We start from the raw sequence: 15,301 nt of genomic DNA, 5'->3' as shown, positions 1-15,301 counted from the left end.
CAGAGATGAAAGAGCCATGGGGCTCAGCCCACCAGGAAGGAGGACCGAGAAGAACCGAACATAGAACTCCAGACGCAGAATCCAAGGATCCGACGTGGCCAGCGACGACCACCACCACCCCACAGCGGCCGACGGATTTCAAAGACGGGATCCAGATGGATCTGATCTGGATCTGGCAGCACCCACGACCACCAGACAAATCCAACGCAGCCACCACTTCGCCACAAGCAGGCCACCGCCACCACGCCGCGTAGGACGCCGCAGGGGCCCGCCACGCCGCCGGATCCGCGCTCGCCCGGCGCACCTCCCGATCTCGTTGTCCCGCGCCAGCCGTGACGGAAGAGGTGAGGAGAAGCCCCGTCGCCGCCCTGCAAGCCAGGCTTCACCTGGCGGTGGTGCGGACGGCGGCGACGAGGGGAAGAAGCGGAGGAGGCCGAGAGGCGGGGCGGCTAGGGTTTCACAGCAAAGTGCAGTGATAGAGAATAAATGAAGTTGTTCTGCAAGTGTGGAGGAAATAAAATCGATCACAGTTGATATCCGCAAGAGTAGAAACACTCCCAATCGTGGCTACCGAATTAAGTACGCACACTGTCGAATGTAGATTACGTGCGTGTGCATGCATATACCTCGTGCGCAAGGCAACACCTAACTAATCGTCCTCGAACATGGACAAGGACGTCGGCGGCGACAGCTGGTCGTCGTCGGTGTGGTGGCCCGCGCCTCCTCCCATGCAGTTGGCCCGCTTGCTGGGCTGGAGGAAATACACGTCGTCCATGGCATGGAAGGAGAGGTCCCTCTTGATGTTCTCCAGCACCGACGCCAGTTGCACCTCCGGCGCACTCTCGCGGCGCGCACCGTCATGGACGTGGCCCGCCGCCCCGCTGATGGTGCCGGCACCGTCGACCTGTCCGGATCCGCCGCTCATCAGGTACTGAAGGAGCTGGCCGTCGGTCCAGTCGTCGCCGAAGGCGCCGTGTGCGGCTCCGGTGGTACTATCAATTGCCTGAACCTCCGTGTGCCTCGGCGCTCCGGGGTTACCATCCATGTCCGGCGCGACGGCGACGCCCTTCTTGCGGACGCGGCACAGGACCCAGTCGTCCAGCTGCACCCAACATAGGTAATATGTAATTAAGTTGACCGACAACCTGTGTGTACGTACGTATATAATACTAGATTCATCGACGCACACGTGTGGGGTTTGGTACGTACCCTCATGGAGTCGTGGGGCTTGTGGCGGGTGGCGGCGCCGCCGTCGGCGTGGAGAAGGCGGTACTCGTGCATGACCCACTCAGTCTTGGTGCCCCGCGGGGAGCGCCCCTGATAGAAGACGAGCGCCTTCTTGACCCCGAGGCAGCGCGCGCCGCCGGCAGCCAGGATCGGCTTGTCGGTGCCGGTGGCCTTCCAGTACCCCGATCCCGCCGTGCGGTTGGGCCGCGCGCCGTTGGGGTACTTGCGGTCCCGCGGGCTGAAGAAGAACCACTCCCCCTCGCCGAACTGCGCCTTGTCTGCATGCACGCCAACCCAAAATTGTCAAACTTCCATCCATTCATCAGTATATTGATTCAGTGTTACTATAATCCTCTCTTGTTCCAGGATCGATGATGATACATAAAAAATGGGTACGTGTAGATAGCTGGTCGGCAGCTAACGGTATTTTTTTCTTGGAAGCTCGTGCATGGACGAGAGTCAAAGAGATAGAAACAAAACTTTGCATTGGCTGCATGGCGTGGCTACGTATGCAGTACGTATGCATGCATGCTCACCGGGCAGTTCCCACGGGTCGAACTTGTAGATGTCGACGTCGGCGATGATGGAGGTGACGGCGGAGGCGGCGGAGGCGACCTTCCTCTTGAGGTAGCACACGATGATCTCCTGGTCCGTGGGCTGGAACCGGAACCCCGGCGGCAGCTCGCACCCCCGGAACACAAAACCTTCTTCCATCACCGATCGATCGATCCGCGCTAGCTCGTGTAGCCGACGAAGAAGAAACGGCCTGATTTGGGAACGCTCCAAGAAGTCGGCTGGCGGATGGCCTATATATATACATGCACACGCGTAAGTTACTTAGGCTAAGTAACCGTACGTGCCTGTGTCGTCAGGGTAGCCAAGCAATGAGATTGTGCGAGAGCGACGTGCATGGCGATGGCTCTCGAGTCCTGGACGGCGACGCGCGTGGCGCAGACCGATCGATCGTGGACACACGGCTGGATTAGCCTCCCTGACGTCGGATGGCACGTCAAGCTTCCGGGTGATTACGCGTAACGTGACATCGCGTGAGCTTGACAGCCGCATATTGATACTCCCGAATGGGCCAAACCTCTTCAAGATTTACGCCCTTTTCAGCGTTCACATGTCAGTGCGAAGGCAGATTTTGTGTTTATGCGTGCATCGATGCTGCTCGATAGCCAGCTGCTGACTGATGTGGAACTACAGTTTTACTCAGGCTTAAAGAATGCTGTCACTTCGCTACAGCAAACGTACGTACGTACGGTTCTTCGTCAGCTTTCGTACCTACTGTACGTGCATAAGACAGAAAAATAATTACTGTGGATTTTTTCTTTTGACTTAAGAGCATCTCTAGCTGATCCCTTGAAACTGATTAGAGAAGTAAAAGTTCACTTTTGAAGGGTTAAACCGGACCTAAGCCGATCCCTTATTGGTATTAGAGGAGTAAAGTTAAAATTAAGCGCCGGTCCTTCCGACCCTTGATGCTCTCAAATGGTACAGTTAATTTTGTTTTCCAGTGAGGCACTGATATCCCATTTCGCATGAAATTGGCGAGCACTCTTGTTACACTAACATAAACATCTAAAAAAATAGAATTTTAAATTTTATTTCCTATTTATTGTTTTCCAGAGAGCATATGCTCCATAGAGCCAAAACTCGTTGTCCCATGGACGGCAATTTTCAGGATAAATTTCAGCCTTCCTCCCCCTACTCGCAGTGAATCTTCACCGTTGTTGCCTTCGCGTCCACCCGCAGCCTTCGGCCCCACCTGCCCCACTCTGATCAACTTGCTGGTCTCCACCAGATCCCATGCCCAAACAAACCACCGAAGTTGCTTCGTTTGTTTCAAAATCAAGCCGACGGACGACAAAGATGATGTAGAGCACCAACTAAGGAGCTTTGTGGCGTCGTTATTTCGACAAGACTGGCAATCTTTATAGGCGACCAACAAGCTTTCTCATCAGCCAGGGAGGTCGATTTGAGGCCAGCTGTCTACCCTCACACCCCAAGCTTCGGATTCAGTTCAACATCGTCGCCTGGTGCTCTTCGTCTGCAAGGTGTTAGACGAATTGACGAGGTGCAATTTTTTTTAGATAATTTCATTTTGTTTAGCCATTTTTGCCAAATTAAACCTAAAATATTGCATAGTATAGATGAATAGGTTGATCCAAATGGTGTTTGACAACTCTTCATCAGACGAGGATGAAGAAGATGATGACGATTTCAAAATTGCGAATGTCGCGATCGTTAACGAGGACTTCCGAAGATCGAGATAGGATCACAGTTCAACCGCTTGTGCATCAATCGAGATAGAGCAGAGGGCCATGACAAGATTGTGAAGGATTATTTCAATCCCAATTCAACCTATCCAGAGAAGTATTTTCGTCGGCGGATTCTGATGCACCGAAGTCTCTTTCTCGCCATTGCAAGAGCTGTAGAGAAGCATGATGATTTGTTTAAACTGGGGAGGAGTACATCGAGGGAGATAAGCGCGAGCCCTTTAATGAAGTGTATCGTGGTTGTTCGAGTGTTTGCCTATTAATGTTCGACCGACGCAATTGATGACTATTTTCGCATCAGGGAAGATTCAATCTTGGAGGCCATTCGAACATACACACAAACCGTGATTGGGATCTATGGGATGGAGTACTTGAGGGCACCCAATGATGAAGATACTAAGAGGCTTTTGTCTTCGAATGAAAGCGAGTATGGCCTGGTATGCTTGCATCAACTTATTGCATGCACTAGACATGGAAGAATTGTTATGGGGATGGAAAGGTTAGTGCAAAAGGCACTCCAAAGATCCAACCATCGTTTTTGAGGCAGTTGCATCGGAGGATCTATAGATTTGACATTCATTCTTTGGACTGCTTGGCTCCCATAATGATCTGAATGGGCTGTTGAGATCACCACTATTTGCAAGGCCTGTCTTGCAACTTTGTTGTCAATGGCCATCTGTACACACGATGCGGGTACTACTTTGCAGATGGCATCTATCCTCCATGGGCCACATTTGTAAAGACAATTACGCGGTCTTGAGGTAACAAGAGATCTCACTTTGCAATACGCCAAGAGTTGACAGGAAGGATGTTAAGAGAGCTTTTGGTGTGCTTTAGAAGAGCTTTGTCATTGTTTGTGGGCATGCGAGTATTGGAACCCACATGTCCTATGGCAAATAATCACATGTTGCACCATTTTGCATAACATGATCATTGAAGATGAGAGAGCATGTTAGAGAAGTTTTGGTACATCGCCAATGGGGATCCTGTTGAACTGGAACAAGATGCAAACATGATACAAAGATTTATCGTAGCGCATCAAAGCATCAACAACCGCGAAGTTTAAGCCCACTACAAGATGATCTTGTTGAGCATCAGTGGCTACTCCATAGCACCAGTTGATTATTGTTGTGCTTTCATCATACTATTTACTTCATTTGCACCCTTTCATGTGTTTGAATTTGAGTAATTTGATTGTGAACTTTAAATTTGTAATATTCATAGATTAAGTGAACTCTGATTATTAAGTTTAGATTTAATGTGTGTGCAAATATGTAGTTGAAATGTAGCATGTATACGAAAACTTAGAAGAATTGGTGACGGTTTTTTTATGGAGTTAAGTTTTAGGGGTTAGGCTAGCAACATTTCTTTAGCAAAGCAAACATAAGGAGTCAGATGATAAGGACCGTTTGAGGGGCTAAATTATAAGGAACCGGCTAGAGATGCTCTAAAAATAGTATGTACCTCGAGTGCATTCAACATATGATTGTACTAGACCACACACACAGAGGCCGCTCGTACCCTGCACCTAGCGTGCTAGGGTTTCTCCTACCTCCCGTCGGCGACATCGTTGGTCTACCTTGTCTCCTGTGGTCTTAGAACCATGGAGACACGGTGGATCCTGACCCTTGCCGATGGGAGGGCTTTGTTTTTTATTTATTTTTAGTTTTGTTAGGGTTTGTGTCATGCTCAGAGATGCGAGATGACGGCGGCTCTCTGTTGATGGAATAAGGTCATCTCGCCTAGCCCTCGTTCTGGTGTTGTTTCTAGCATCGTCAGAGGGCATGTGGAGGTTTATCTTTAGCAGATCCCGTGGGATTCGGTCGGCGTTCGTTTTCGGTGGATCCACGTGGATCAGGTCTTTGTTCCTCCGTGTTCGTGTGTCTACAGGTTGGATCTTTCCGATCTACGCTTCTTTTCATCGGCGGCGGTTGCTTTCTAGTGCGTTGGCCCTATGGGGCCTTAAAACGATAACTTCCTGACTATGTACTACAACAAGATTTGCCCGGCTACGGTGAGGGAGGGGCAATGACGACGGTGCGCCATCGGATCGCAACAGTGCTTGTAGTTGTTGCTATGTTGTCTGTGAAGCTAGATGTATTTTTTACTTCTGATATTTTTTGTACTATCTTAATAATTGATAAATAGATCGAAAGTTTTCCTCAAAATAAAAAACATATGATTGTACTACCACGAATACTTATTACCTGGGTGTAGACTAGTTGGCCAGCAAAACAAAACTATGCATATGACGTATTGAACCTTTGTATGATAGCACTACCACGAATAGTATTCATCAACTTACTCATGATACAAGCGGTGGTAAAATCAAGGTGTAGTTGTCCACAAAGGGAATATTGTACGTGGTGGTATGCATGCATAAACGACATGGTATTTCTCTCCCTAATAATAAAGTACGGATTGACTCCGTGGGTTCACCGTCACAATACGCTTCTTCTCGTGATTTTACGCTTTCAATTTGGATTTAACACATATCCGAAGTGGTATTAAAACCTTCATCCGTCCGCCAGAAAATACGCTGCCTCCCTATGCTTGTACGTCCGGCTGGGCCTTGTGCTTTTGGCTGGGCCTTGGCCGAAAGAAGCACACGCAATATTTCATACATCCTGATCCTTGCTAAAATACCTGCCTATACATGAGTCGCATCAATGGCTTCACATATTTAAAAGTACCACATCGGTCTTTCACATCCACCTAGACCAGTTAATATACCTCTAGAAAACTAGCAATTACGTGGCATCTGAGACGTGGAAAAACAGCAAGAGAAAAAGCAGGCATTCATGAGGCGACGTGGGAAAACGACGGGAACATCAGCCACCCGGCCGGCACCACCACGAGCACGAGCCACGCCCGGCCGGTGCCGCCTCGCATGGAGAGGCAGGGGATGCTCTCGATGGTCGGGAGCACGCCGCTCGCTGGTTGCCGGGTAGGACGAGGCATGGCGCCTCCGGCCTTAAACGTCGCGCAAGGTGCGGAAGGCCAGACAGTGCTCAGGCGGCCGTGGATGGGCTAGCAATATCCACGGGAGGCTAGCTAATAACTGCTTTAATTAAGCCGATGAAAAGGGACGCGGCTAGACAGAGAGAATCGATCAAGTGGCTAGCTAATAATTAAATAAAAGAGGAGCACACCATATACTTTGAGACATGTACATGCATGATGATGCCATTCATACTTAAAAAGCCAAATCAGAACTACGCCGCCACTTGTGTCGGTTTGTTGAACTATGATGATGAAGCGCCGCCACCCACGAGAACCTGTAAATCCGGAGTCACCATGCTCCCACCACGCTCCTACTAGAGCTCCATGCCCCCATGTTGAGGCCGGAGCACGCGTCACCATGACGGCGGACCCAAAGCAAAAAAGAAAAAGTTCCACCTCGAGATCGGCACCGCCGCCGCACCAGCCTCAATTGGTTAGCTTACTACCAAATTCGCCGCCGACCGCCTCACAACAACCTAGTGGAATTGAATCCGAAGCAGATTTACCACGCCGCCACCACCATAACCGTCAATACAGAAACTGGTAAAAGAAGAAAACCTAGCCCTAACCTAACTACACGCCATCGACGAGACGGTGAGGTTCCCCCTTCTCCCGTCGTCGTCGGAGCGGCTGCCAGAGAGAGGAGGAACCCCTCGAGTCGCTGGCGGAGGACGGTGGTAGCCGGGTCGCCTTCGGTTCCGCCTCTCTCGCAGGGAAGGGGAAACAAAACGAAAAAATATGAGTTTTATTATTATTTCTAATTCAACACTTCCCTTAGGGCGATTGACCCCTTTAGGTTGATATGTTTTTTTTCTCAGCTTGACTATTTTTTTAAGTTTAAAACATTTTCTTGCTCTGGCATGGTTCATCCAACTCGACGACATTATTTTAAATTTTAAACATTCTCTTGCGCTAGCGCGGTTAAGCGACACATGTGCCGTGTGTTGGACGTGCTCACCGCCTTGAGATGATTGACCATGTTCGGTGACCACTACAACCACCATTGACGAGGACGGACAGGAGGATAAACAACAACACGAATAAGATGAGTCTTATAGGATAACATGTTAAAATATAGAGTAAATTCCGATTTTTACCCCCTATTTTGACATTTTTGACACTAATTACCCCATTTAGCAGGATTTCATCCATTTTACCCTATTTAGTAGAAATGTTGCCATAATTTACCCTGTTTAATTTTTGTGAACATTCCAACCGGCAGGTCCAATTGTGTTGTGCCTATTTACCCTGTCTATTTTTTGGAGTTGATGGTATTCTCCTATTATTTATAAAATAAATCCTTCTCTATTATTTGCAACAGATCATGGAAATAAAATGCGAAAAATTTGTGTTATGACAACTATTTCTGCCTATTTGTTCCCTGGGTCATGATGTCAATTCGTCTCCTTATTCAAGGATCATGCTGTCAAATTATCTCTCTTTTGCCAAACAGATCGTATTTCTGCTTCACACTACTGTCAAAACTGATTAATATAGGCTATAGACTGCTCTGGATTCACATGTTCGAAACAGGATTGAATAATGCTTCCCATTTATAGATAGCTTCACTAGTTCACAACTACACAAACTACAGAATACACCAAACAGTGGCAGTGGCAATGACAGGCTACACAAGCAGCGGCACAAACACCTTGTCAGTCTTCACCTTTCTTAGCTCCTACACATTGCAGAAGGGTGACATGTATACACATGATCTTCAATAAGCATCTTAATTCTGTCCTTATGAAACGCCTCGCCGGCTAATGCATGAGTCGGGAAAATATCAGACTACACAAATTGCTATGATAGATATGGTCAAAATCTTTTGGAATGGGGTACGACTGAGAGGGATTGTTTGTTCACCAACCTCACTAATTTGTTGGACCAGCCATCGCCATAGCCCCGCCATCAACTGAGCACATCCTCATGGGGTCCCTGCTATGTCGCCAAAGTAGTAAGATGAACTGGTCACAGCCTGATGGGATCATGTACATGGACGCGCCTATGCCAACGTCGGCGAGCTTGACGGAGCCATCGGATTCCACGGGGTCATTTCTTGCTTGGATGCCGCGGCCATACAACCCTGCTCGAGGAGGTATGAAATCGCATGGCCGGCCGCTCAGCACTCATCGCCGCCACCGCCGTCATCATCACCGCTGCCTGACAATCCCCAACCCAAGGTTCGAGCGAGCCTAGCATGTGTATGGGTTGGAAACCTAGACGGGCGATGCAATCGATAGGGGACAGGCAACACAAGCAAGAACCGACTGGAGGCAAGCGTGGCCCACGGCCGACTCGGGCGTTGTGCGTTGGATGCGACGCGAGCGACCTCCATCGAACTGGTCCTGTTCCCGGTCAAGGAGAAGCTGGGAGGACCGGTCCAGCAGGAAGAAAATAGGCAGGAAAAAACGGTCGATGTGGGATGCCAAGTGGACCTGACAATTGGGACATGTCGGTCAGAACGCTCACAAAATTTTAAACAGGGTAAATTGTGGCAGAACTTCTGTTAAATTGGGTAAAATGGATGAAATATGGCTAAATGGGGTAATTAGTGTCAAAAATATCAAAATAAGGGGTAAAAACCGAAATTTACTCTAAAATATAAGACATGGATCCGGGAGAGAGAGACTTGATTTATACATGTCTATTGGTTATAGGTATATGATGTTTTATTCTCCCGTTGTATCGCACGGGCATTTTTCCTAGTTGTCTAGTAAAAGAAGGTAGACGATCCACTTGCGTGGACTCGGAAGAAAATATTCTGCAATTTGCACCAGCGAGGAGAACGATGAACAAAATGTCGCCACGTGATTGTCACAGTACTCTTATAATAACGTATTGTGTCGTGCTCATGCCTTCTTGATCGGCCAGATAGATCAACAGCAACTGGCGCGTAGACGGTGCAAACAATGAAACTAAGAATGGATAAAAAGGACTCCCTCGCAAAAGAAAAAGGACTGGGCTGAACGCTTATATTTCCTCCAATCCATATTAATTGTGGCAGCCTTTTACTATAACTTTAGTACAAATTTGTATGAGAACCATGAGAATTAATGTAGATCAAGAGACCTTTTACGATGCATCAAAATAATATGAGCCATCCATTTTCAGTCAGTTAATGGACTAGATCCACCAATACTACCAAAGCAATTCAGTAGTATATTTTGTTCAAGGGATAAAATTGGAAGACTTAGAAAATAAATACCCAAATTCTACATCTATCGAGGAATCCGTGTGTTTTCTTGTCCTGCTTGGACCGGTCCGGCCGAATACTTTCCGGCCGACATTCAATGCAACAGAGGCAATTGTACACATCGATGGATCCTTGCCGGCTGGTATTTTTGGCCGAGGAAATCACCATATACAATAGATTGATTGATCATTTGTGGATACATGCATTAGTGATTCCGGCGATCAAGCCGGCGGTGGCCTCATAGGAAGCTGCAGCGACGACGTCGCGACTGATCAGGACGTCGTACCACCGGTTCTGTGGCCTGCTGGTAGATTTGATGCCAGGTCGGGGGCTTGGAGCTCCCACTTGAAGGGCACTCAGGCAGTTAGGCTAGCTCTGATTGATATTGGGCATGCGCTGTTGATCATGGGCGATGGCAACGACGAGGCCTCACGAGGATCGTCACCGCGAGGGATTTGACAAATTATGAAATAAAAATAATGACAAAACTACCCCGCTAATCAACGGCTGAGATGATTCAATACTACTCGCTTTCAGAGATAGTATGATGCACCGTAAAAAATCTTCTTATATTTTTCAACCAATTTTCTGTCGGAACAACTATTAAAATCACATCGCAAATCAATGGTCTGTAGAAAAAAATCATAGGTGCATGCTCCCTCACATGCGTGCCCCTGTGAATTTTTTATGCTACTATCATTATTTTACTTTGCTATCCAAGGTGGTACTAATTTCAAACCCCCGTTAGTACAATTGGTGCCTCGCTGGGGCCTTTCCCGTGCAACCTGATCCTCGCTTTGCTGGGCCTATATGCCCAGTGGGCTTCCACGATCCGCTTAATAAAAATAAAAATAAAGTTTAAAGAAGGTGCTCATGTGGGATTCGAAGACAGGACCTCCTGTTTCATCGAGAAGAACACAACCAACAGAACTCCATTACGCTTGTGTTGAAAACCGATGTTCCTTCTCAAATAATTAGGCCCACCTTGCTTCTTTACACTAATTCTCACCAATTTAAATACGGGGGAGTTAAACAAGTCAACAAGCAGCCTCGAGACTTGATACAGAGAGATAATGTGAGAAGAGAACTTGAAAGGGCCATGTGGAGGGAGAGAGAAGAAAAAACATGTATGGGCATGTGTATACTTGTGGGGTTGCAAGAATCAAACAAGAATGAGGGCAAGACCTGCACTAAGACAAAGAAACCTCTCCGAGAAAGATCAACAGTAGAGAGAAGAAGACAAAACAACTGATACAAGTGAGGAAGAAACTAAAAAGTACATCAGAGAGAGGGGTCTGCCCTCGGCCGCTCGGAGGAACCAGCCTCCCATCATCACCACAGCCGCTCATGGGCCGCTACCCCATCGCTGCATCTCGATGGCCCGTCGCCCAGAGAGGGGAGACTATTAGGCGTGGTGCTCCAAAACGATGTTGTCGAAAACGCAATCCATCCTCTGGTGGTGTTCCTCACCGGCATAGAAGAGGGGATTGCTGCCCTGGATAGAGAAGAAGAGAAGGGAGAGCGTCAGGTGGATGGAGAAGAAGGCCATGTGTTTTGGATAAGGGGACACGTAGTGGGAAGTGGGCGGTGGGTGTTGTCGCTACATGTTCTGTTTGGACCGGAAGCTCCTGGATTGCTATGCATGTGCACTCTTCTAAAAAAATGCTATGCATGTGTACCGATTACAATTTATTTCCGGAGGAGCACACCCATTATAATTACTTGCTGCTGTATGTCATAGTTTAATATTCATGCCTACCACATCTTATAAATACATATCAGATATAATAATAAAAAATGAGTGAAATATGGAAAAGAAATAATATTTCTTAAGGGAGAAGATATTTGGGGCTCACTGGTATTTACTGACCATCAAGATATTCCTTAGCTTTTGGATGTCATCTATGTCTTGGTGAGATATAGGAAGGAGAGATGGAGGGATGAAGAGCAGAGAGAGTGTAACAACGGTGCATCTTGCTCGCGTCCTGTTGTACCCTGCATGACATCTGGGAGGGGAGCACTCCCCTCCGTTGTACCATCTACTCCATCGAGGCCCGATGATAATGACCATGGAAGTGGTCATGTTGGTGTGGAGGGTGTGCAATATTGACGGCAACGTGTCAACAAAAGAGCATCAAGCATTATAAACTCTTTATTTTCCGGTCATTAAATTGTGGAAGTGGGAAAGTATAACTATAAATTGATGTTAATAGGCATTGTGAGATGTAGAAATTAATATATGTTCTATTAGAAGCTGCTACAGGTATGTGAATGATGCACAATTACTTATCATTGAAAAAGTAGCTATTGATCTATCGGATTATTAAATGTTATTTTCTATAATTCTTTTTACGCAGGGTTGTTGAATGTCAACAACTTATTACAAATAATCCATTTTTATAGCGAGTTGAAGGTTTTATTAGTAGAGAAGAAGATTATGAGCTTTTGGAATTCAATGGGATCTTCATGAAATGGATCCTTATGAGTCTTACAACCAATTTAATTGGAAAATCATATTATTCACTATGATAGATAAACTCTCGACAACCACACCAACTTTCAGATTTATTTTATACCCGTTGCAACGCACGGGCACTTTTGCTAGTGAGACCAATACCTCGATCAGCCTCCATTTACAGAAAATAATAATATAATACTTCCTTCCTCTCAATATGAGACAATATACATGCTTATCTTGTACAAGTACTTCGGTGGATCGTTCTTGTGATGTCTTTCTTCCTATGTGTATGCTGCATCTCCGCTCTTATAGATACCTTATTTATTTTCCAACAATGTTCGAGTCGTCCACTTTCACTGTTCATCTTCTTCTTCGTCGGTTTCAGTCCTATTTCACTCTAAGCTTCCAATCTTCTTTCATCACCTTCTTTCTCTATTTATTTTCTCGATTGTTGTTTATTTCAATTTTTAAAATTAGAATCAACTTCAACAGAAATCTCCTTCATACCAGAAGTCTTATTTCGCTTGAAAAGATGTTGATGCTATTGCATTTGTTAGGATTCAACAGTTGTTTTAGTGTAGATTTAAAAAATTATGTGAAAACAATTTGAAAATGTTCATGAATTTGGTAAATGGTCACGAGTTTAATAAATCTTCGTGGTTTTTAATGAAAAAAAATTCATAAATTTGATAAAAAAAACTCATAAGTTATAAAAAGACCGTGAAGTTGAAAAAGAATCATGGATTTCAAAAGAGTTTGCGGATTTGAAAAATCTGCTTGATTAAAGAAATTGCGATATGAAAAAAGTTCATGAATTTAGGAAAAGATTGTAAATATGAATAGAATCACATATCTGAAAAGGTTTGCAGAATTGAAAAAAGTTTGCATATTTGATTTTATTTGCATATTTATTTTTCTCCACATATTTAAAAAAGTTCATAAAAAACAAATAAGAAAATATCAAAAGAAAAACCAAGAAAAAAATAAAAAGAAAACAAAAAACTACCCAGAAGGTTCCCAAAACTGGATTGGAAGGTTCTGATAGGGAATCATCCCAATAGGCTGTTTAAAAACACAACGAACGCAAAGTGTTGGGGATATGACCGCACAATGTAACAATGAAGTCTTAGATAGGCCCAAGAGACCATGACATGAAGCCAGGGAGGCAACTTATGAGGTGGGCCGGATGGAGGCCCAAGGCAAGAAGACGGTGCATGACCCGGAAGTGTAAGCCGCCCGATGGCGAATTGCCAAAGAAGGCAAGGCGATTTGGATCCAGGATCGGCTACGAAGTATAACCTGACCCGGACTCTTGTAAGCCCAGGGCCTCGACCTGCGTATATAAAGGCGAGTCCCTGCGGCAGGTTCAACTTAAGTTACAATCAATTGATAGCTAGGTTAGGCGAATCCACTCCCTTGTAATCGATACTCAAGCAATAGTAACAAGAGCATGAGTAGGCTTTTACCTCCATCGTGAGGGGCCGAACCTGGGTAAACTCGTGTCCTTCGTCCCACTCAACCCCTTCAGGCTAATCACAGTAGAGATGGCCTCACACCAAAGTCCTTTCACTAGGACATCTGCCGTGTTAACCCAACAACAGTTGGCGCACACCGTAGGGCCAGCGCACGGTGGTTTCGAGTTCTTGAAGGGCTCTTTCCCATGGATTGAGGGGTATGCCGTTGGCCGGATGATCAAGAGTCGCTGCGGCAAGCTGTACATCGCCGATGCTGGCTGGGGCCCTGAGGCCGACTCAATCGAGTACGGGTACCGGGTCCCCTTCGGCGGAATCCACGTCTTCATCGGCCAAATCGGCGGATCGGAGCCTAAGCCGGACATCTGTGTCGACATCATCGAGTCGGCTCAGCGCACGCAACCTGCCCGGGTCCAAGCCGGGCGTAGGCATGCTTTCATGGGCTTCACGCAAGGGATGGAACTTGCGGAAGGTTCTGCTTCTGAGGGAGTTACTCTCGTCTACTCAGGTAATGAGTCCTCAACCGGGGAGACAGAGTCAATCTATCAGCTTCAAGATGGCGGGCTTGGGAGCTGTTCTGATGGTGACAGTATTCCGGACCCCTATGAGCCGTCGTGCAGGGCTACTATCTTCATGGCTGGGACAGGCCCAACTCTCAATTCTTCAACAGCGGCTGCGACAGCCTCTAACCCGGCCGCGGCAAGGGCTGGTGGATCCGAGTCAGGCAGGCCACCGACTCAAGTACTACTGGATCTCATGAATACCTTGACAGCTTTGTTAGTAGCTGAGGTCACTGTGGCAAATCAAGCAAAGCGCAACGCAGAGGTCGCAAAGATTTGTGAGGAGATAACCAAGGCCCAGGAGGATATTGTGGCTGAGAACTACCAAACCGTTGCACTAAAGGCTTAGATTGACGCAGAGGTAGAGCGTATCAAGGCGGATGCTTGGCGTTTAAGTTTGGATCAGAACACGTCTAATGCAGTATTCCAGAAAAGGTACCAGAGTCGCCTACCACCAACGCATGACCCAAGACGTTTGTTTGACACTCCTGGGGCAGCTCCAAGCACTCCAGATGCACTGGTGAATCCTCAGTTAAACCCGGATATGCTAGGGAATCGGGCGGCGGCTCAACCTCGGCAGCCTGAGCCGGCACGAAGGGAGGAGCGGGCGCCTAACCCGCCCCCGATCAGACACCGCCTCCGCGTGTCCTAACGCCACCCGGGCACTTTTCTAACCCGGCTAGCGGCGATTCCAATTAGCAGTGAGTCACCAGTCGCGGTTGAAACTCGGAATGAAGTTGAGCTCTTACAGACAACCATTGCACAACAAGCGGCATATTCATACAGCCATGATCGTGTGCACTCGACTCCCCTCCCCTCCCCTCCCGAGTCGTAGTTATAGCCGGCGTATTGAGTCGCTCGCAGTCTCCAGTAGTGAAAGGCATCGGAACACGGCCCAGGTTAACTCGCCCGATCCTCAAAGCGCGGCTCAAGCGATTGTGGATGCGGCCAGGGCCCGTCGAGAGGCGGAAGCAGCAAACTAGGGGGCTTACGAGTCACCCCCTGCGATCCCTTCAGCTTTGACCGAAGTTGGGGTGAGCAATAGAAGTCTCAGAGTGTCGTGTTTGGTGTCAGCTTTGCGTAATGAGCGTCTGCCCAAAGATTTGAAG

At 47.2% G+C, this 15,301-nt stretch overlaps 1 protein-coding gene across 1 annotated transcript; it reads right to left on the bottom strand.

The window, feature by feature from the left end:
• Positions 1–649: 649 nt before the first annotated feature.
• On the bottom strand, positions 650–1,941 carry LOC125548234 (NAC transcription factor NAM-A1-like). Its single transcript, XM_048711893.1, has 3 exons — positions 1,764–1,941; positions 1,210–1,505; positions 650–1,102 (listed from the first exon to the last, which is right to left on the bottom strand). The coding sequence occupies exons 1-3, from the start codon at positions 1,939–1,941 to the stop codon at positions 650–652; spliced, it is 927 nt and encodes a 308-aa protein (XP_048567850.1).
• Between the last annotated feature and the right edge of the window lie 13,360 nt (positions 1,942–15,301).

This window comes from Triticum urartu, chromosome 3 (assembly GCF_003073215.2).
Source record: "Triticum urartu cultivar G1812 chromosome 3, Tu2.1, whole genome shotgun sequence".
Lineage (NCBI taxonomy): Eukaryota > Viridiplantae > Streptophyta > Magnoliopsida > Poales > Poaceae > Triticum > Triticum urartu.
Note: the sequence above shows the minus strand (reverse complement) of the source record. Positions and strands in the feature narration are given on the sequence as shown.